This window comes from Hyla sarda, chromosome 3 (assembly GCF_029499605.1).
Source record: "Hyla sarda isolate aHylSar1 chromosome 3, aHylSar1.hap1, whole genome shotgun sequence".
Classification (NCBI taxonomy): Eukaryota; Metazoa; Chordata; class Amphibia; order Anura; family Hylidae; genus Hyla; species Hyla sarda.
Window position 1 is genome coordinate 13124242 of NC_079191.1, and position 21437 is coordinate 13145678.

The window sequence follows — 21437 nt, forward strand, 5'->3', positions numbered from 1 at the left end:
AGCCTATAACTATTCTACAGTTAGCAATTTACTCCATAGACGCTAATGATTTTTCTGTGCAGAGGTGGGGAACATAACCCTTACCTGCAGATACATATACATATAGGCAAAGGGGTACTCCACTGCTCCGTGTTCGGAACAAAACGTTCCGAGCGTTTAGAGCTGGCGCCGGGGGATCGTGACCTGACGGCCCCGCCCCCTCAATGCAAGTCTATGGGAGGGGGCGTGACGGCCGTGACGACACAAGCCCCCGACACCGGCTCTAAACGCTCGGAACATTTTTTTCCGAACGCGGAGTAGCGGAGTACCCCTTTAATAAGACAGAAAAGGAGAGGGCACACTAAAAGGTATCTTCACCTGTATGGGATATGCAGCGTGGTCTCGGCGACCTATTCCAAAGTCTCCTGCGGGGTGCACATACAATAGATAAAGTATCGGTAAATCAAATGAAAAAGAGCACGTACGTGCACTCACCGCTCGGCAGAGGTAGATGTGTACTGGGGTCTGGTTCACGGAACGCTGGATCTCAGCATCGGTGCAGGTGGATGGCGCTCCGAGCGCCATCCACCTGCGCCGATGCTGAGATCCAGCGTCTCGTGAACCGGACCCCAGTACACGTCTACCTCTGCCGAGCGGTGAGTGCACGTACGCGCTCTTTTTCATTTGACATATACATATAGATACACATACGTACAGTCTATGCACTCATTGGCCCTTATTTACTAAGAGTGTTGTGTAGGTTTCTTTGTTGGTTTTAATTCCCTACAATTTATTTTCCACGGTATTTACTAAAGGTTTCCCTACATTTTCCACTTTCCCTACATTTTGCTTTTTTTTCACCTGCTCTGATCTGTCGGGTTTTCCTCAGCTCAAATCCACCAGATTTTATGTGGAAACCTTAGTAAATATGTTGGGTTTTTGTGAAAAAGTCAGAAACACCCCCCTTTTTGGAGGCCACGCCCCTTTTTCGGGTTTTCTTAGCAAAATGGAGAGTTAGTTTTTTCAATTCTGGCGCATAATCTGGCGAAGACAGAATTTCTGGAGCAATGCGACAGACTCTGGTGCACAACCCGGCAAAACATGTCGGGTTTGCAATAGTAAATGAGGGCCACTGTGTACATGGAATGCTATACGTCCAAAGACCGCATACAGTAGACGTGAATGAACCAACTCCACAGCTCGTATGTGACTAAACCATTACCTGGAGTTCTGTCGAGTGCCGACCATCCTCCCAGTAGTCATCTCTGCCGTGAAACATTTGCCCTATTACATTCCATTAATGTCACTTTTTCTAAGCAATTTCTATTTAATGATATAAAACATATTATTATTCTTCACAATTTGCCGTTTCCATAAAAAAAGGTTTGGGGGGTTAATCATTAAATGGGATTGGTGGGGACATTCATTCTCCGCGCCGGTCGCGCCTGTTCATTACAATGCGGTTCTGCTTTAGACGCATGACCGGCAGACAATTAGAGGGCGCTGGATTGTGGCAGGAAGGAATTAGGAACATTTTCTATGGACGATCGAGACCAAGAATTCAGCTTGTGAAATGTGAGGAAACTCAAAGTTTGGAAGGGACAGAAGCCGAGTGAACTTCTCCCAACCATTTTATCAGGATGTCATTCACAGCAGCCGGTCTGTAAGAGAGACGGACATGTTATTAGAATATACAGAGACCAAAGACCGAAAATATGTAATCTCTCTTATATTATCAGAGCAGTTATATTCTGTACATAGGGGCAGTATTATAGTAGTTATATTCTTGTATATAGGAGCAGTATTATAGTAGTTATATTCTTGTATATAGGAGCAGTATTATAGTAGTTATATCCTTGTATATATGAGCAGTATTATAGTAGTTATATTCTTGTATACAGGAGCAGTATTATAGTAGTTATATTCTTGTATATATGAGCAGTATTATAGTAGTTATATTCTTGTATATAGGAGCAGTATTATAGTAGTTATATTCTTGTATATATGAGCAGTATTATAGTAGTTATATTCTTGTATATAGGAGCAGCATTATAGTAGTTATATTCTGTACATAGGGGCAGTATTATAGTAGTTATATTCTTGTATATAGGAGCAGCATTATAGTAGTTATATTCTTGTATATAGGGGCAGTATTATAGTAGTTATATTCTTGTATATAGGAGCAGTATTATAGTAGTTATATTCTTGTATATAGGAGCAGTATTATAGTAGTTATATTCTTGTATATAGGAGCAGTATTATAGTAGATATATTCTTGTATATATGAGCAGTATTATAGTAGTTATATTCTTGTATATAGGAGCAGTATTATAGTAGTTATATTCTTGTATATAGAAGCAGTATTATAGTAGTTATATTCTTGTATATAGGAGCAGTATTATAGTAGTTATATTCTTGTACATAGGAGACAGTATTATAGTAGTTATATTCTTGTATATAGGAGCAGTATTATAGTAGTTATATTCTTGTATATAGGAGCAGTATTATAGTAGTTATATTCTTGTATATAGGGGCAGTATTATAGTAGTTATATTCTTGTATATAGGAGCAGTATTATAGTAGTTATATTCTTGTATATAGAAGGCAGTATTATAATAGTTATATTCTTGTATATAGGAGCAGTATTATAGTAGATATATTCTTGTATATAGGAGGCAGTATTATAGTAGTTATATTCTTGTACATAGGAGCAGTATTATAGTAGTTATATTCTTGTACATAGGAGCAGTATTATAGTAGGTATATTCTTGTATATAGGAGGTAGTATTATAGTAGTTATATTCTTGTATATAGGAGGCAGTATTATAGTAGTTATATTCTTGTATATAGGAGCAGTATTATAGTAGTTATATTCTTGTATATAGGAGCAGTATTATAGTAGTTATATTCTTGTATATAGGAGCAGTATTATAGTAGTTATATTCTTGTATATAGGAGCAGTATTATAGTAGTTATATTCTTGTATATAGAAGGCAGTATTATAGTAGTTATATTCTTGTATATAGAAGGCAGTATTATAGTAGTTATATTCTTGTATATAGAAGGCAGTATTATAGTAGTTATATTCTGTCTTGCCTATGTCTGTTTTCTGCTAAGACATGACGTAAAACAGCAGCATACACAATCAGGTACACAATAAAAATGATGTATCACGATCAATACTGAATAGACGCCGTCAGCATAGAGGTTCAGATGTGAAGCAGCAGCCTGTAATTTGTGCTTCTGATTTTTTCCTCGTAATGTGTGTTTACAGCCACCTTACATTAGTAGAAATTGTTATGCAGACTGTTATTTCCACATCTCATACAGGTCACATTTATAGCTGGATGGATCCCTCCTATATAATTATACTGTATTTTTCGTTACACTTCCAAGTCAACCAAACTTGCTAAAAATGTCACTTTTGTACAGAACAGCAATAGACTGTACTGCAGTACTGCGAGAAATCTGTCAGGTTTGATTTAGGGGACCTTTAAAATTAAATACCCCCCTGAGACCAACCTTGTCTGACTCCATAGAAGTAGCACAATGTACTGGAGACTGATTTCAGATTTCAATGCCATTAATCTTTACCAGTGTTGAAGCAGTGGGGCAGTATGGCTGGGCCACTGGGGGGCTGTATTTCTGTAGGGGCTGTCTACCTACTACTATATATGGGGGCATAGAGGAGATGGGGGCTACAATTATATAGGGACAAAGAAGGGGCTAAAACTCTATGCCAGTGGTATTCAACCTGCAGACCTCCATATGTTGCATAACTACAACTCCCAGCATGCCCGGACAGCCGTTGGCTGTTCGGGCATGCTGGGAGTTGTAGTTTTGCAACATCTGGAGGTCAGCAGGTTGGAGACCACTGCTATATATTATGTCCTATATGGGGACAGTATAGAGGCTTTCAACGATATTTGGGGGCAGTATAGGGGTCTGCAACTATATGTAACTCTGTCTCATTTTTGCTATCCCGTTTTTTTGTTTCAGGGAAATATGGTCTTCCTACTGTCATCTATTGGTGAGTTGCTGTTCTTGTTACCTGCTAGTATTAAAGAGGTCCTCGTGAATAACATTTTTTTTTTTTAATCAAATGGAGCCAGAAACTTAAACAGATTTGTAAATTGCTTCTATTTAAAAATCTTGATCCTTCCAGTACTTATCAGCTGCTGTATACTAGAGGAAGTTCTTTTCTTTTTGAATTTCCTTTCTGTCTGACCACAGTGCTCTCTGCTGACACCTCTGTCCATGTCAGGAACTGTCCAGCTCCCGCAGCCTTTGAGAAGTATAAGAAGAGACACCTACCCCTATCTTTTGTGGTCTTCATTTGTGTTTGTATCCCAGCCAGTGGCACAGGGAACATCTCATGAGTAGAAGGAAAAATGGATTCAATAAAATGTCAGCAAATTTTGGATGCTAACTTGATGCCATCTGTGAAAAAGCTGAAGTTAAAGAGAGGATGGCTTCTACAAATGGATAATGATCCTAAACACCCCTCGAAATCCACGGGGGATTACATCAAGAGGCGTAAACTGAAGGTTTTGCCATGGCCTTCCCAATCTCCTGACTTCAACATAACTGAAAATTTATGGATAGACCTTAAAGGGGTACTCCGGTGCTTAGACATCTTATCCCTTATCCAAAGGATAGGGGATAAGATGGCTGACCGCGGGACCCCTGTGATCTTGCACGCGGCACCCAGTTTGTAATCAGTTCCCGGTGCGTGTTCGCTCCGGGTGTGATTACGGGTGATCACAGGGCGGGCGGCGTGTGACGTCATGCCTGCGCCCCCGTGTGACGTCACACGCTCCGGGGACGGATTACAAACAGGGTGCCGCATGCAAGATCACGGAGGTCCCCAGCGGCGGCACTCCCGCGATCAGGCTTCTTATCCCCTATACTTTAGATAGGGGATAAGATGTCTAAGCACCGGAGTACCCCTTTAAAAGAGCAGTGCGTGACAGACAGCCCAGAAATCTCAAAGAACTGGAAGACTTTTGTAAGGAAGAATGGGCAAAGATACCTCAAACAAGAATTGAAAGACTCTTGGCTGGCTACAAAAAGCGTTTACAAGCTGTGATACTTGCCAAAGGGGGCAGTGCAAGATATTAACTCTGCAGGGTGCACAAACTTTTGCAAACGCCATTTTTTTGTTTTCTGTTATTTTGAAAGTGTAAATGATGGAAATAAAATGTAACTTTTGGTGACATATTATAAGAATGTCTAATCTGTAATTTGATGCCTTTTGGAGATTTTTCCATCTTTCCTTGGCTTCTTTATGCAAATACAAATTTTTACCTGGGGTGCCCAAACTTTTGATCCCCACTGTATACAGACGCACATATATGTTAGACATGCATCAGCTAAAACCACCAATATCGGTGGGACCGTCCGATTGTCTATTCTGTATGTTAGCCTCTTAACTTCTCTGGGACAAATGAGGTCAGGGGAGAGGATGATTAAAGGGGTACTCTGATGGAAAACTTAAAAATCTTAATCCTTCCAGTACTTATCAGCTGCTGTATGAACCACAGGAAGTTGTTCTCTTTTTGAATTTCCTTTCTGCCTGACCACAGTGCTCTCTGCTGACACCTCGGTCCATTTTAGGAACTGTCCAGAGCAGGAGCAAATCCCCATAGCAAACCTCTCCTGCTCTGGACAGTTCCTAAAATGGACATAGGTGTCAGCAGAGAGCACTGTGGTCAGACAGAAAGGAAATTAAAACAGAAAAGATCTTCCTCTGTAGCATACAGCAGCTGATAAGTACTGGAAGGATTAATATTTTTAAATAGAAGTAATTTCTGGCACCAGTTAAAAAAAAAATGTTCTCCAGGGGAGTACCCCTTTAAGTATGTTGAATTTCAACACTACAATTCCTTGGGTCTCGGGAAGATAAGCAGCCACGAGTGGAGTCCATGTGGAGGGTCCCATTTCCCCTGAAGATGCCACTTAGTGTGGTGAAACATGCCGAGGAGGGAGTCTCTATAAAAATGTCATTATAATCAGTCATGTTTCTGTGTGTGACTACTGCAGGTGCAATTAGGTTCCATTGTAGTGTACTATAGATAGCTTAAGAAAAGATTTTCCTCTGTGGAATACAGCAGCTGATAAGTACTGGAAGGATTAAGATTTTTAAATAGAAGTAATTTCTGGCACCAGTTTAAAAAAAAAAAAAACATTTCTCCAGGGGAGTACCCCTTTAAGTATGTTGAATTTCAACACTACAATTCCTTGGGTCTCGGGAAGACAAGCAGCCGCGAGTGGAGTCCATGTGGAGGGTCCCATTTCCCCTGAAGATGCCACTTAGTGTGGTGAAACATGCTGAGGAAGGTGTCTCTGTAAAAATGTCATTATAATCAGTCATGTTTCTGTGTGTGACTACTGCAGGTGCAATTAGGTTCCATTGTAGTGTACTATAGATAGCGAGTGCCAACATAGAGATAGTGAGGCCCTGTACACCGTGCACAGCTATCACATGTGTATGACCAGCCTAAGAGATGGGGGGAAAGTCACTCAGTTATTAGGGGGACTATTCAATGCAGGATAATGACCGAGTTGGAGTCTAAGGGTGCGTTCACACTGAGGAATAGGAGAGGAATCCTCGAGTAAAAATTACGCTGCAGAATTTACTTTGCGTGGAATTAACACAGATTTTCCACACGAAATATAGGAGGAAACTTTTTTTTTTTTGCTGGACTACAACCACCAATTGGAATTTCCCTTTTAATTGATTAATTTTTTTCATGCGGAATTTCCGTGCAGAAACGCTTTCAAGCGGAAATGTTTTTACCATTGACTTTAATGGACTTCTGCTCGCGTATTCCGCAAGAAGGACGAAGAAGAACATGTTCTTTCTGCTAGCGGAACGGAATTCCGAGGCGGAAATACGCGAGCGGAATTTAAAGGGGTACTCCACCCCTAGACATCTTATCCCCTATCCAAAGGATAGGGGATAAGATGTCTGATTGCAGGGGTCCTGCCGCTGGGGACCCCCGCAATATAGCATGCGGCACCCACCTGTTTCTGATCCGGAAGCGCTGGAGGGTCTGGGTCCCGACCACGTGAACGGAAGTTCGTGACGTCACGCCCCGTCCTCTCAATGCAAGTCTATGGGAGGGGGCGTGACAGCTGTCATGCCCCCTCCCATAGATTTGCATTGAGGGGGTGTGGCCGCGACATCACGAGCGGGGCATGACCGTGACTTCACTAGCCTCCGCCCCGCATCGCCAGTCAATCGGCCTTTAAGCCCCCTCCCATAGACTTGCATTGAGGGGACGGGGCGTGACGTCACACGGGGGCGGAGTCGTGACTTCACGAACTTCCGTTCCCGTGTTCAAGACCCAGACCCTCCAGCGCTTCCGGACCAGAAACAGGTGGGTGCCACATGCTATATTGCAGGGGTCCCCAGCGGTGGGACGCCCGCGATCGGGGATAAGATGTCTAGGGTTGGAGTACCCCTTTAAGCAGTGCGAACAGTGCAGAGTAAAATACATTGAAGTCAATGGCAAAGCAGATGTTAATTATTTCTAAGCGGAGAATTCCAGAGGAATTACTCGAGTAAATACCTCCTGAATTACTCAGTGTGAACGCACCCTAAGGGTACGTTCAGACAAGCGGATTTACAGCGCGTATTTCACTGCAAATTTGCCGCTGAAGGACCGCTGTACGCTGGCTTTACATGTGCCTGCTCGGAGCGGCAATACGTTGCTACGAGCAGACACACTGCGACGTGCGAGTCGCTGCGCGCATGCGCAGTATACTCGCACATCGCGGCAGCTCTCGGTCTAGCTCATAGAGCAGGGGGTGCAGCCGCAATGTGTGCGAGTACACTGCGCATGCGCGGTGACTTGCACATTGCTTCAGCGTGTCTGCACGGAGCGGCCTATTGCCGCTCCGAGCAGGCACACGTAAAGCCAGCATACAGAGGTCCTTCAGTGGCGGATCTGCAGCGTAAAATACGCTGTAAATCCGCTCGTCTGAACGTACCCTAAGGCTGGATTCACACTGTGGAATTTCTGGGCAGAATTTCTGCCAGAGATCAGGCCGGCCGCACTAGGACCGCACGGACTGCATTGCGCTCCCCATAGACGGCAATGCATTTCTGGGTGGATCTTTTGGGAGCTCTGCTCAGAAATGCATTGACATCTATGGGGACGGCAATGTAGTCCGCGCGGTCATAGTGCCGCCGGCTCGATCTCCGGCAGAAATTCTGCCCAGAGATTGCACAGTGTGAACTCATCCTTAGGGTACGTACACACAGGTGGATTTATTTGTGGGTTTCCCACTGCGTATTTGAAAGGGGGCAGGCTCTTCTCGGCCGTCCGCAGCAGATTTTCCGCGGCGGAATTTAAGCTGCGGAAAATCTGCCGCAAGCCCCATTGAAGTCAGTAGGCTCTGCGGCAGATTTTCCACAGCGGAAATTCTTCCGCAGAAAATCTGCTACGGACCGTCCCCTTTCAAATACGCAGCGGGAAACCCGCAAAAAAATCCGCCCGTGTGAACGTACCCTTAGGGTCTATTTCCACTTGCAGAATTCTGCCTTAGATTAAAGGGGTTATCCAGGAAAAAACAATTTTTATATATCAACTGGCTCCAGAAAGTTAAACAGATTTGTAAATTACTTCTATTAAAACATCTTAGTCCTTCCAATAGTTGTCAGCTGCTGAAGTTGAGTTGTTCTTTTCTGTCTGACAACAGTGCTCTCTGCTGACATCTCTGTCTGTTTCAGGAACTGCTCAGAGTAGAGGAGGTTTGCTATGGGGATTTGCTTCTAAACTGGGCGGTTCCCGAGACACGTGTCATCAGAGAGCACTTAGACAGGAAAGAACAACCTTAACTTTAGAAACTCATAAGTACTGAAAGGATTAAGATTTTTTAATAGAAGTCATTTACAAATCTGTTTAACTTTCTGGAGCCAGTTGATATATAAAAAAAAAGTTTTTTCCTGGATAACCCCTTTAAAGCCCATAGACTTCTATGGGATTCCGCACTCCCATTCACACTTCTGAATTTCCGCTTGCGGAATTCCGCCTTAGATTAAAGCCCATAGACTTCTATGGGATTCCACACTCCCATTCACACTTCTGAATTTCCGCTTGCGGAATTCCGCAAGCGGAAATTCAGAAGTGTGAATGGGAGTGCGGAATCCCATAGAAGTCTATAGGCTTTGATTTGAGGCAGAATTCCGCAAGTGGAAATTCTGCCATATGACTAGACCCTTAGGCTAGGTTCACACAGTGGAATTTCTGGGCAGAATTTTTGCCGGAGATCGAGCTGACGGCACTAGGACCAAGCAGACTACATTTCCGTCCCCATAGATGGCAATGCATTTCTGAGCAGATCTCTCAAAAGATCCACCCAGAAATGCATTGCAGTCTATGGGGGCAGCAATGCAGTCTGCTCGGTCTTAGCGCCGCCGGCTCGATTTCCAGCAGAAATTCTGCCCATAAATTCTGTAGTGTGAACCAAGCCTTAGGCTGAATGCTTTATGTTTGGTTTAAAGGGGTATTCCAGGAAAAAACTTTTTTTATATATTAACTGGCTCCAGAAAGTTAAACAGATTTGTAAATTACTTCTATTAAAAAAATCTTAATCCTTTCAGTACTTATAAGCTTCTGAAGTTAAGGGTGTTCTTTTCTGTCTAAGTGCTCTCTGCTGACATCTCTGCTTGTCTCGGGAACCGCCCAGTTTAGTAGAAGTTTGCTATGGGGATTTGCTTCTAAACTGGGCGGTTCCCGAGACACGCGTCATCAGAGAGGACTCCTTAGACAGAAAAGAACAACCTTAACTTCAGAAGCTCATAAGTACTGAAAGGATTAAGATTTTTTAATAGAAGTCATTTACAAATCTGTTTAACTTTCTGGAGCCAGTTGATATATAACAAAAAAATTTTTCCTGGATAACTCCTTTAGTAAGTATTTTATGGTGAATTTATACATTTTTATTCCATAGTTATAATTATGTAAATAAAGACAAGCTCATTCATATCTCCACCGCTCCGCTGTCTGGGTCTTATTTAGCTGCAGCAATAGTTGCGAGTATCTTCTAAAATCCCCTGATGATTTTCTGTGGCTATAATACGTGTAGGACTGTGGAGCCAGGCTGCAGGACCGTGTGTGTCACAATAACCTAGACACGTAGCTTACTCCGTGCCCCCAATTCTCATTGAACACAAAGTAATTGATCCTACATTGATGATTCAATGCGAAGGTCAACCAGTTATGCGGCGTCCTCTCCACAGCCGGGGATCAGGTGTGCGCCGAAGACCAGATCATGTATAAATCAAAAGGAGTTCAACAATGGGTCAAGATAAAGCTCCATGACTCAATGTCAGCACAAGTGATAGGCAGGCGGCGGCGGCGGTATTCCTGCTCATCTCTGCCGGTGGGGACGCTGTATGGCTACGTATGCTGGGAGTAAGCCGTACTCATACATCCGATTTACAGGATAGCGCTAAGAGAGCGCTGATAAAGCGAAGTAGAAATAAAATAAAAGGGTTAAAAAAGTCACTACAGAGGTGTATTTTATAAATCCTGATCCCCTAGAGATAGCAGCAGCAGTATACAGATAAAGCTGGAGTGGAGGGGAATAACTACTATATATCCTGATCCCATAGAGATTGCAGCAGTATACAGATAGAGCTGGAGGGAAGGGGTATAACTACTATATATCCTGATCCCATAAAGATAGCAGCAGTATACAGATAGAGCTGGAGGGGAGGGGTGTATCTACTATATATCCTGATGCCATAGAGATATCAGCAGCAGTATACAGATAGAGTTGAAGGGGTGTATCTACTATATATCCTGATACCATAGAGATAGCAGCAGTATACAGATAGTTGAAGGAGAGGTGTATAACTACTATATATCCTGATCCCATAGAGATAGCAGCAGTACACAGATAGAGTTGAAGGAGAGGTGTATAACTACTATATATCCTGATCCCATAGAGATAGCAGCAGCAGTATACAGATATAGCTGGAGGGTAGGGGTGTATCTACTATATATCCTGATCCCACAGAGATAGCAGCAGTATACAGATAGAGCTGGATGGGAGGGGTGTAACCACTATATATATATATATATATATATATATATATATATATATATACACATATATATACACACACACACCATTTCTATAGAGATAGCAGCAACAGCATAATAATAGAACTGGGAGGAGAGGGGTCAAGGGATCTGATAGGTGATGAGCTCATCCTGTAGTTCACAGGAAGTCAGCTGACCGAGGAATGACCACTTCTTCTGACACCTTAAGCACAGTGATTTAGAGTAGGTCAGACTGGTGATCACATGACCCAGTTACAGTAATAGAAGACATGGATGCAGTTATGCTGGAATAACACAGATGGTGCTGTAGGACTAGCGATGATGAGTGTGGAGGTTTATACCGTGAGTTATAGTTCTCCTTAAGATGATCCAGCTGGAGTGCACTCATTTACATTAGAGGACCGTCAGCCGAAACCTTGTGGGACTGGCTGTTCATCTTGGTGTGTTTGGCGGCCTTCTGGCTCTCCTCTGATGGCAGATGTCAATGAGGTAGGGGCAGAAGGGGATTTTATCTGCCCAATCTTATTGCTCTTGGGAAGATAAACTTCCAAAAGAGGAGTCTGGCAGGGGCTTACCCCTCCCCTCCTGTCTCCAATTTAGAAGAAAAGTATGTATTGGGCATGTCAGGGAAGATAAAGAAAAGCCTGTCTATAAACTGCACAATATTGTACATGAGGCCTCATATACAATATTGTGCATGCTTATAGACACAAAATAGGAATTAGATATTTGGCAAAACCAGTTATAGGCTCCCGTTATGACATTAAAGGGGTACTCCACTGGAAAACATTTTTTTTAATTAACTGGTACCCGAAAGTTAAACATATTGGTAAATTACTTCTATTTAAAAATGTTAATCTTTCCAGTACTTATAAGCTGCTGTATGAGCCACAGGAAGTTCTTTTATTTTTTAATTTCTACAGTGCTCTCTGCTGACACCTCTGTCCATTTTAGGGACTGTCCAGAGTAGGAGCAAATCCCAATAGCAAACCTATCCTGCTCTGAACAGTTCCTAAAATGGACAGAGGTGTCAGCAGAGAGCACTGTGGTCAGACAGAAAGGAAATTCAAAAAGAAAGGAACTTCCTGTGGAGCACAGTGCTCTCTGCTTACACCTCTGTCCATTTTAGGAACTGTCCAGGGCAAGAGAGGTTTTCTATGGGGATTTGCTCCTACTCTGGACAGTTCATAAAATGACAGCAGAGAGCACTGTGGTCAGACAGAAAGAAAATTCAAAATGAAAAGAACTTCCCGTGGAGCATACAGCAGGTGATAAGTACTGGAAGGATTAAGATTTTTAAATAGGGATAAGTTACAAATCTGTTTAAAGGGGTATTCCAGGAAAAACTTTTTTTTTTATATCAACTAATTACAGAAAGTTAAACAGATTTGTAAATTACTTCTATTAAAAATCTTAATCCTTCCAGTCTTATCAGCTGCTGAAGTTGAGTTGTTCTTTTCTGTCTAGCAACAGTGCTCTCTGCTGACATCTCTGCTTGTCTCGGGAACTGCACAGAGTAGAAGAGATTTGCTATGGGGATTTTCTTCTACTCTGGACAGTTCCCGAGACGCGTGTCATCAGAGAGCACAAAAAAAGCACAGAAGAGACAGAAAAGAACAACTCAACTTCAGCAGCTCATAATTATTGGAAGGATTAAGATTTTTTAATAGAAGTAATTTACAAATCTGTTTAACTTTCTGGAGTTAGTTGATGTAAAAAAAAAGTTTTCTCCTGGAATACCCCTTTAAACAGATTTGTAACTTATGTCTATTTAAAAATCTTAATCCTTCCAGTACTTATCAGCTGCTGTATGCTCCACAGGAAGTTCTTTTCTTTTTGAATTTCCTTTCTGTCTCACCACAGTGCTCTCTGCTGACACCTCTGTCCATTTTTTTGCAGGATAGGTTTGCTATTGGGATTTGCTCCTCCTCTGGACAGTTCCTAAAATGGACTGAGGTGTCAGCAGAGAGCACTGTGGAAATTCAAAAAGATCATACAGCAGCTGATAAGTACTGGAAGGATTAACATTTTTAAATAGAAGTAATTTACAAATCTGTTTAACAAGTTGATATATATATATATGAACAAAGACGAGGTCCGGCACCAGGATGGTTGCAAATAAAAGCTTGCATAGTTTTATTGAAGATATCGCAGTACAAGGCAGAACGTCTGACGCGTTTCGCACGTGACCGTGCTTAATCGTAGACATAGGTCTACGATTAAGCACGGTCACGTGCGAAACGTGCCGGACCTCATGCCGGACCTCGTGCCGGACCTCGTCTTTGTTCTTGTCTAATAATAGGCTGGAGGCGGTACCAGCCGGTCCACGGCACAGGTGGTGAGGAGGGCGTGTATGTGGTGAGCGGCTCATACCTTGCTACAGATATATATATATATATATATTAAAAAACTTTATTTTCTGGATAACCCCTTTAACTTTCTGGCATCAGTTGGTTTAAAAAAAATGTTTTCCAGTGGAGTACCCCTTTAAACAGTCTTTGTCACCCTCCATGCTGCTCTGCAGCCCCATGTAAATACAGCAGTGTTGTACAACGACGCAACTGCGCCTGCCGCTGTACATTTCAATAAATTGAATACAGGTTGGGAGTGTAAATCACGAGGCTGCGGGCGCTCCCGCTGAGCCATATAAAGATTATTCTCACAATAAAGGAATAAGTCCGGGGCTTCTCCGCAGGAACCTTATGTCTCATTCATCTAAAAATGATATAAATGAACGTGTTTTATGTCAGCACATAAAGCGGCGGTAACATCAGGTATAATGGCCTCATTATTTCTACACGTTCCGAGGCGGCACCGGCTGCGAGGCCGCAATTATATATGGAATTGTTAAACAACTTTCATCTTTCTTATAAACAGTATCATGTAATTCTATCGGCAACAAGAGATTCCTGCAATATGGAATATGGAGTCGGTAATGACAACTTTAATGCGCTATTATATATCTAGTTTTTTAGAGTGGTCATGTGCGGTTTTAGATGTATATATATTATTAGGAGGGTTGTAATATAAATAAAATGCTATATTAATATACAGCATATGCAGTAATTACAGGGTGTGTGCAGTAAATACCTCTCCCACCCCCGTGACTACATCTACAATTCATACAATTGACTGAATCCTGTTTACTGTGAGCAAAAGAAAAGTATTAGGATGTGTTCACACGTTCAGTTTTTGAATCCGGATGCACATTCACCATCACTAGTCCTGCAGCGCCATCTGTTTCATTCCAGCACCGATCGCAGCAAAAACACAGGCAAAACCAGTAAAAAGGTGTGAACGCAGTCTAAAATGTTCATATCTTAAAGGGGTACTCCATAACTAGACATCTTATCCCCTTTCAAAAGGATAGGGGATAAGATGTCTGATCGCGGGGGACCCCCGAAATCTAGGTTACGGCACCCCAGACATCCGATGCACGGAGCGAACTTTGCTTCATGCCGGATGACTGGCGATGTGGAGGGGAGGCTAGTGATGTCACGGCCACGCCCCGCTTGTGACGTAACGGTCACGCCCCCTCAATGCAAGTCTATGGGAGGGGGCATGAAACGCCCCCTCCTATAGGCTTGCATTAAGGGGGCGTGGTCATGACGTCACAAGCGGGGCGTGACTGTGAAGTCACGAGCCCCCGCACCAGACGCTCTAAACGATCAATGGGTGCAGCAGGGAGATCGCGGGGGTCCCCAGTGCTGGGACCCCCGCGATCGGACATCTTACCCCCTATCCAAAGGATAAGATATCGAGGGGTGGAGTACCCCTTTAACTTCAAATTGTCACGATTCGGCTGGCAGGAGGTGGATCCTCTGTGCCAGAGAGGGATTGGCGTGGACCGTGCTGGTGGACCGGTTCTAAGTTGCTACTGGTATTCACCAGAGCCCGCCGCAAAGCGGGATGGTCTTGCAGCGGCGGTAGCAACCAGGTCGTATCCACCAGCAACGGCTCAACCTCTCTGACTGCTGAAGATAGGCGCGGTACAAGGGAGTAGACAAGAGCAAAGTCGGACGTAGCAGAAGGTCAGGGCAGGCAGCAAGGATCGTAGTCAGGGGCAACGGCAGGAGGTCTGGAACACAGGCTAGGAACACACAAGGGAACGCTTTCACTGGCACAATGGCAACAAGATCCGGCGAGGGAGTGCAGGGGAAGTGAGGTATAAGTAGGGAGTGCACAGGTGAGAATACTGATTAGGCCTGCTGCGCCAATCAGTGGCGCAGCGGCCCTTTAAATGGCAGAGACCCGGCGCGCGCGCGCCCTAAGGAGCGGGGCCGCGCGCGCCGGGACAACACAGACGGGGAACGGGTCAGGTACGGGAGCCGAGATGCGCATCGCGAGCGGGCGCGTCCCGCATCGCGAATCGCATCCCGGCTGGGAGTAATATGGCAGCGCACCCGGTCAGCAGGTCTGACCGGGGAGCTGCGAATGAGAGAACGCTGCGAGCGCTCCGGGGAGGAGCGGGGACCCGGAGCGCTCGGCGTAACACAAATCTTCATATAACACCTCAAACTGCAGATATAAGTGGGTTTATGTCAGTCTCAACAGTGTAGGCTGCTGGCGCCAGTTGATTTAAGAAAAAAATGTTTATCAGTGGAGTACCCCTTTAAGGCTGCTTTATACAAGTGCTTTATTCTGGATCACATCATACCATTGGAAGCATTGCCCTGAACCTGCGATCATTTGCAGAGAAAAGGCAATCTGCCCGCAGATAACATGACAAACCTGTAATGTAACCTGAGACAGTAGGTTAAATGAATGCCACGGTGCAATGTCACAAGGGCTCAGAGATGGGTGACAGCAAACGGGGAACGAGGATTAATGAAAATTTTTCTTATCAGCCATCAAACTTGTCAAGAACCCATCTTCTCCAGACTAAAACCAATCCAGTAGAAATGTCACCAGTTCTGGGTAACAGTCTCTGAACGAACGGCCTCAGTGTAAGAAAGCTGCTGAATACAACGTTTAAAGGGCGATCCCAGAAATTACTTATACTGTATTACTTCATATATTATGGATACTATAAACTGGGAACTAAATGTTCCTAAATTACATGTGAATATAGTCCAATGGCTTCTCCTTTTATGTATAAGAATATAACTAACTACTATAATACTGCTCCTATATACAAGAATATAACTACTATAATACTGCTCCTATATACAAGAATATAACTACTATAATACTGCCTCCTATATACAAGAATATAACTACTATAATACTGCTCCTATATACAAGAATATAACTACTATAATACTGCCTCCTATATACAAGAATATAAATACTATAATACTGCTCCTATATACAAGAATATAACTACTATAATACTGCTCCTATGTACAAGAATATAACTACTATAATACTACTCCTATATACAAGAATATAACTACTATAATACTGCTCCTATATACAATAATATAACTACTATAATACTGCTCCTATATACAAGAATATAACTACTATAATACTGCTCCTATATACAAGAATATAACTACTATAATACTGCTCCTATATACAAGAATATAACTACTATAATACTGCTCCTATATACAAGAATATAACTACTATAATACTGCTCCTATATACAAGAATATAACTACTATAATACTGCCTCCTATATACAAGAATATAACTACTATAATACTGCCTCCTATATACAAGAATATAACTACTATAATACTGCCTCCTATATACAAGAATATAACTACTATAATACTGCTCCTATATACAAGAATTTAACTACTATAATACTGCTCCTATATACAAGAATATAACTACTATAATACTGCTCCTATATACAAGAATATAACTACTATAATACTGCTCCTATATACAAGAATATAACTACTATAATACTGCTCCTATATACAAGAATATAACTACTATAATACTGCCTCCTATATACAAGAATATAACTACTATAATACTGCCTCCTATATACAAGAATATAACTACTATAATACTGCCTCCTATATACAAGAATATAACTACTATAATACTGCTCCTATATACAAGAATTTAACTACTATAATACTGCTCCTATATACAAGAATATAACTACTATAATACTGCTCCTATATACAAGAATATAACTACTATAATACTGCTCCTATATACAAGAATATAACTACTATAATACTGCTCCTATATACAAGAATATAACTACTATAATACTGCTCCTATATACAAGAATATAACTACTATAATACTGCTCCTATATACAAGAATATAACTACTATAATACTGCTCCTATATACAAGAATATATCTACTATAATACTGCCTCCTATATACAAGAATATAACTACTATAATACTGCTCCTATATACAAGAATATAACTACTATAATACTGCTCCTATATACAAGAATATAACTACTATAATACTGCTCCTATATACAAGGATATAACTACTATAATACTGCTCTTATACCTACTATAATACTGCCTCCTATATACTATAATACTGCCGCTATGTACAAGAATTGTCCAATTAATATCTGGCTTTTCTATTCAATTAAGAGACTGTACTGTCATGTTTCATGCTCTTAGTGTCAGTTCCCATTAGGAATCATACAACTTACTTCTCCATCTGGGTCCAGTGTCCACAGGCTTCAATATGTCCTCTTGTCAGATTTGGAATCTGTAAAAACAATTGATGGATACGGAGGTTTATGCTCAGCAGATGTAAGAGGATGGGGCACTCCAGCCATAAGGGTACATGCAGGTACATGGACATATTAAGACAAAACTGATTTGTACAAAGACATCATACTGCACCAAGAGAAGCCTACAAGACCCTCCTGTGCCTCCAAATAAAACAGTATGGGGTCTCATCTCATGCCATATGACGGAAGTATTTATAGCATTTCCTTAGTGTTATGGGCCTAAATGCACAGGGACAGTAATTTACAAATCTGTTTAACTTTCTGGCACTAGTTGATAAAAATTTTTTTTTTTAAATATGTTTTACACTGGAGTACCCCTTAAAGGGGTACTCCGCTGCTCAGCGTTTGGAACAAACTGTTCTGAACGCTGGAGCCGGGAGCTTGTGACGTCATATCCCCTCCCCCTCATGACCTCACACCCCGCCCCCTGAATGCAAGTCTATGGGAGGGGGCGTGACGGCTGTCATGCCCCCTCCAATAGCAAGAGGAGACTTCTGAAGATGTTGGGATTCAACGGCGCTGACCAGGAGCAGACATGTCAGGTAGGTAGGAAGGTAGCTTTATTAAAACAATGCAACACGTTTCACAGCAGGTGCAACTTCATCAGGCATAACAAACAGAAGGGAAGTTGGTCTTCATATACAGGTAGGGATTTAACCCTTTCCTGAACTTTGTTACATTTTAAATCACATTACACAGCATATTTACATAAAAAACTGATTAATTATTAAAATACAACCAATAGCACGCCTAACATGCATATTGCACAATAACTATATATATATATAAAAAGAGGACATTTCATATATATAAAATTATCTCAACATTAATACAATTACACTAAATACAATATTGCTACATATAATAAATATGGCATATGCGTATGTCCTTGCACACGGAAAAATAGTCGCCTCTTACTGTTTTTATTTTAATTTTAGTTTTAATATTATTACTATATTTTATATTAAATATGTTCCTTTAATTAATTGATATGCGCGTGATAAATGTATAAATATATCTAATATATAATATAAAATATAGTAATAATATTAAAACTAAAATTTAACTAAAAACAGTAAGAGGCGACTATTTTTCTGTGTGCAAGGACATTTGTATATGTTAGGCGTGCTATTGGTTGTATTTTTTATAATTAATCAGTTTTTTATGTAAATATGCTGTGTAATGAGATTTAAAATGTAACAAAGTTCAGGAAAGGGTTAAATCCCTACCTGTATATAAAGACCAACTCCCCTTCTGTTTGTTATGCCTGATGAAGCCGCACCTGCGGTGAAACGCGTTCCATTGTTTTAATAAAGCTACCTTCCTACCTACCTGACGTGTCTGCTCCTGGTCAGCGCCGTTGAATCCCACCATCTTCAGAAGTCTCCTCTTGCTATTGCCGCGTTCGGATGGGAAGGCTGCAGACTGGATCTACCTCTCACTCACTCTGACCACTGTTGTGTGTGAGCTTACACAACCGCACTTGGTTAGGGCATTTTACATTACACTTGTGGACCCTAAACCTGCGGTATTACACTATGGAGCGCTCTTTCTTCTCTTTCTAATGCCCCCTCCAATAGACTTGCATTAAGGGGGCGGGGCGGGATGTAATGAGGGGGCGGGGCTATAACATAACAAGCTCCCGGCTCCAGCGTTCCGAACAGTTTGTTCCAAACGCTGAGCAGTGGAGTACCCCTTTAATGGTAAATTTTGGATGAACTTTGTATTCGGCTGATTTTAGATCAGTAGGTGACATCTCAATGGTACTCACTCTCTTCTCCATGCCGGTGGTCATCACTGGAAGTAACACCGGATCCTTCTCAGCCGTCACCATCAAAGCTGGAACTAGGATCTGAAAATAGAAGAAAAGAAAATTGGAATATAGGTTTTCTACAAAATTTGGAGAGAACGGGGGTCCACTCGTTCCATAACAGTAAATAGAGAGCGGGGGCACATGCACTAACTCCTCTCTTTACATTCCCTGTCTATATATGGAGGCTGATGGCTGCGTCACTTGTAATGGACTGTCCATTATGGAACGTTTGCTTCCCTGATATGTTGCTTAAGGGTCTATTCACACATATAGTATTCTGCGCAGATTTAATGCGCAGGATTTTCTGCTGCAGATTTCAATGTAAACTGAACACAGCTTGAAATCCTGCGCATTAAATCTGCGCAGAATACTGTACAGTGGGGATCAAAAGTTTGGGCACCCCAGGTAAAAAATTTTATTAATGTGCATAAAGAAGCCAAGGAAAGATGGAAAAATCTCCAAAAGGCATCAAATTACAGATGAGACATTCTTATAATATGTCAACAAAAGTTACATTTTATTTCCATCATTTACACTTTCAAAATAACAGAAAAGAAAAAAATGGTGTCTGCAAAAGTTTGGGCACCCTGCAGAATTTAAAGCATGCACTGCCCCCTTTGCCAAGCTGAGACCTGCCAGTGTCATGGATTGTTCTCAATCATCTGGGAAGACCAGGTGATGTCAATCTCAAAGGTTTTAAATGCCCAGACTCATCTGACCTTGCCCCAACAATCAGCACCATGGGTTCTTCTAAGCAGTTGTCTAGAAATCTGAAACTGAAAATAGTTGACGCTCACAAAGCTGGAGAAGGCTATAAGAAGATAACAAAACATTTTCAGATGTCAATATCCTCTGTTCGGAATGTAATTAAGAAATGGCAGTCATCAGGAACAGTGGAAGTTAAAGCAAGATCTGGAAGACCAAGAAAAATATCAGACAGAACAGCTTGCAGGATTGTGAGAAAAACTATTCAAAACCCACGTTTGACTGCACAATTCCTCCAGAAAGATCTGACAGACACTGGAGTTGTGGTACACTATTCCACTATAAAGAGATACTTGTACAAATATGATCTTCATGGAAGAGTCATCAGAAGAAAACTTCTTCTACGTCCTCACCACAAAAATCAGTGTTTGAACTTTGCAAATGAACATATAGACCAGCCTGATGCATTTTGGAAACAAGTTCTGTGGACCGATGAGGTTAAAATTGAACTTTTTGGCCGGAATGAGCAAAGGTACGTTTGGAGAAGAAGGGGAACAGAATTTAATTAACCCCTTAACGACGCAGGACGTATATTTACGTCCTGCGCCGGCTCCCGCGATATGAAGCGGGATCGTGCCGCGATCCCGCATCATATCGCGTTGGTCCCGGCGCTAATCAACGGCCGGGACCCGCGGCTAATACCACACATCGCCGATCGCGGCGATGTGCGGTATTAACCCTTTAGAAGCGGCGGTCAAAGCTTTGACCGCCGCTTCTAAAGTGAAACTGAAAGTATCCCGGCTGCTCAGTCGGGCTGTTCGGGACCGCCGCGGTGAAATCAGCTGATCGGACACCGGGAGGGCTCTTACCTGCCTTCTCGGTGTCCGATCGACGAATGACTGCTCCGTGCCTGAGATCCAGGCAGGAGCAGTCAAGCGCCGATAATGCTGATCACAGGCGTGTTAATACACACCTGTGATCAGGATGAGAGATCAGTGTGTGCAGTGTTATAGGTCCCTATGGGACCTATAACACTGCAAAAAAAAAAGTAAAATAAAAGTGTTAATAAAGGTCATTTAACCCCTTCCCTAATAAAAGTTTGAATCACCCCCCTTTTCCCATAAAAAAAATAAAACAGTGTAAAAAAATAAATAAATAAATAAACATATGTGGTATCGCCGCGTGCGTAA

At 42.1% G+C, this 21437-nt stretch overlaps 1 protein-coding gene across 3 annotated transcripts in view; it reads right to left on the reverse strand.

The window, feature by feature from the left end:
• Nucleotides 1-1224: 1224 nt before the first annotated feature.
• EPHX2 (epoxide hydrolase 2) overlaps nucleotides 1225-21437 on the reverse strand; it is a 107105-nt gene continuing 86892 nt past the window's right edge. Inside the window, exons 17-19 of one of the 3 annotated variants that reach the window (XM_056563758.1) lie at nucleotides 19501-19581; nucleotides 17646-17704; nucleotides 1225-1640 (exon numbers count right to left, since the gene is read on the reverse strand). In XM_056563758.1, coding sequence (XP_056419733.1) covers nucleotides 1565-1640; nucleotides 17646-17704; nucleotides 19501-19581 — 216 coding nt within the window. In that variant the 3' untranslated portion in view covers nucleotides 1225-1564. The remainder of the gene's footprint in view (nucleotides 1641-17645; nucleotides 17705-19500; nucleotides 19582-21437) is intronic. The other 2 variants (XM_056563760.1, XM_056563759.1) reach the window with 2 other exon arrangements.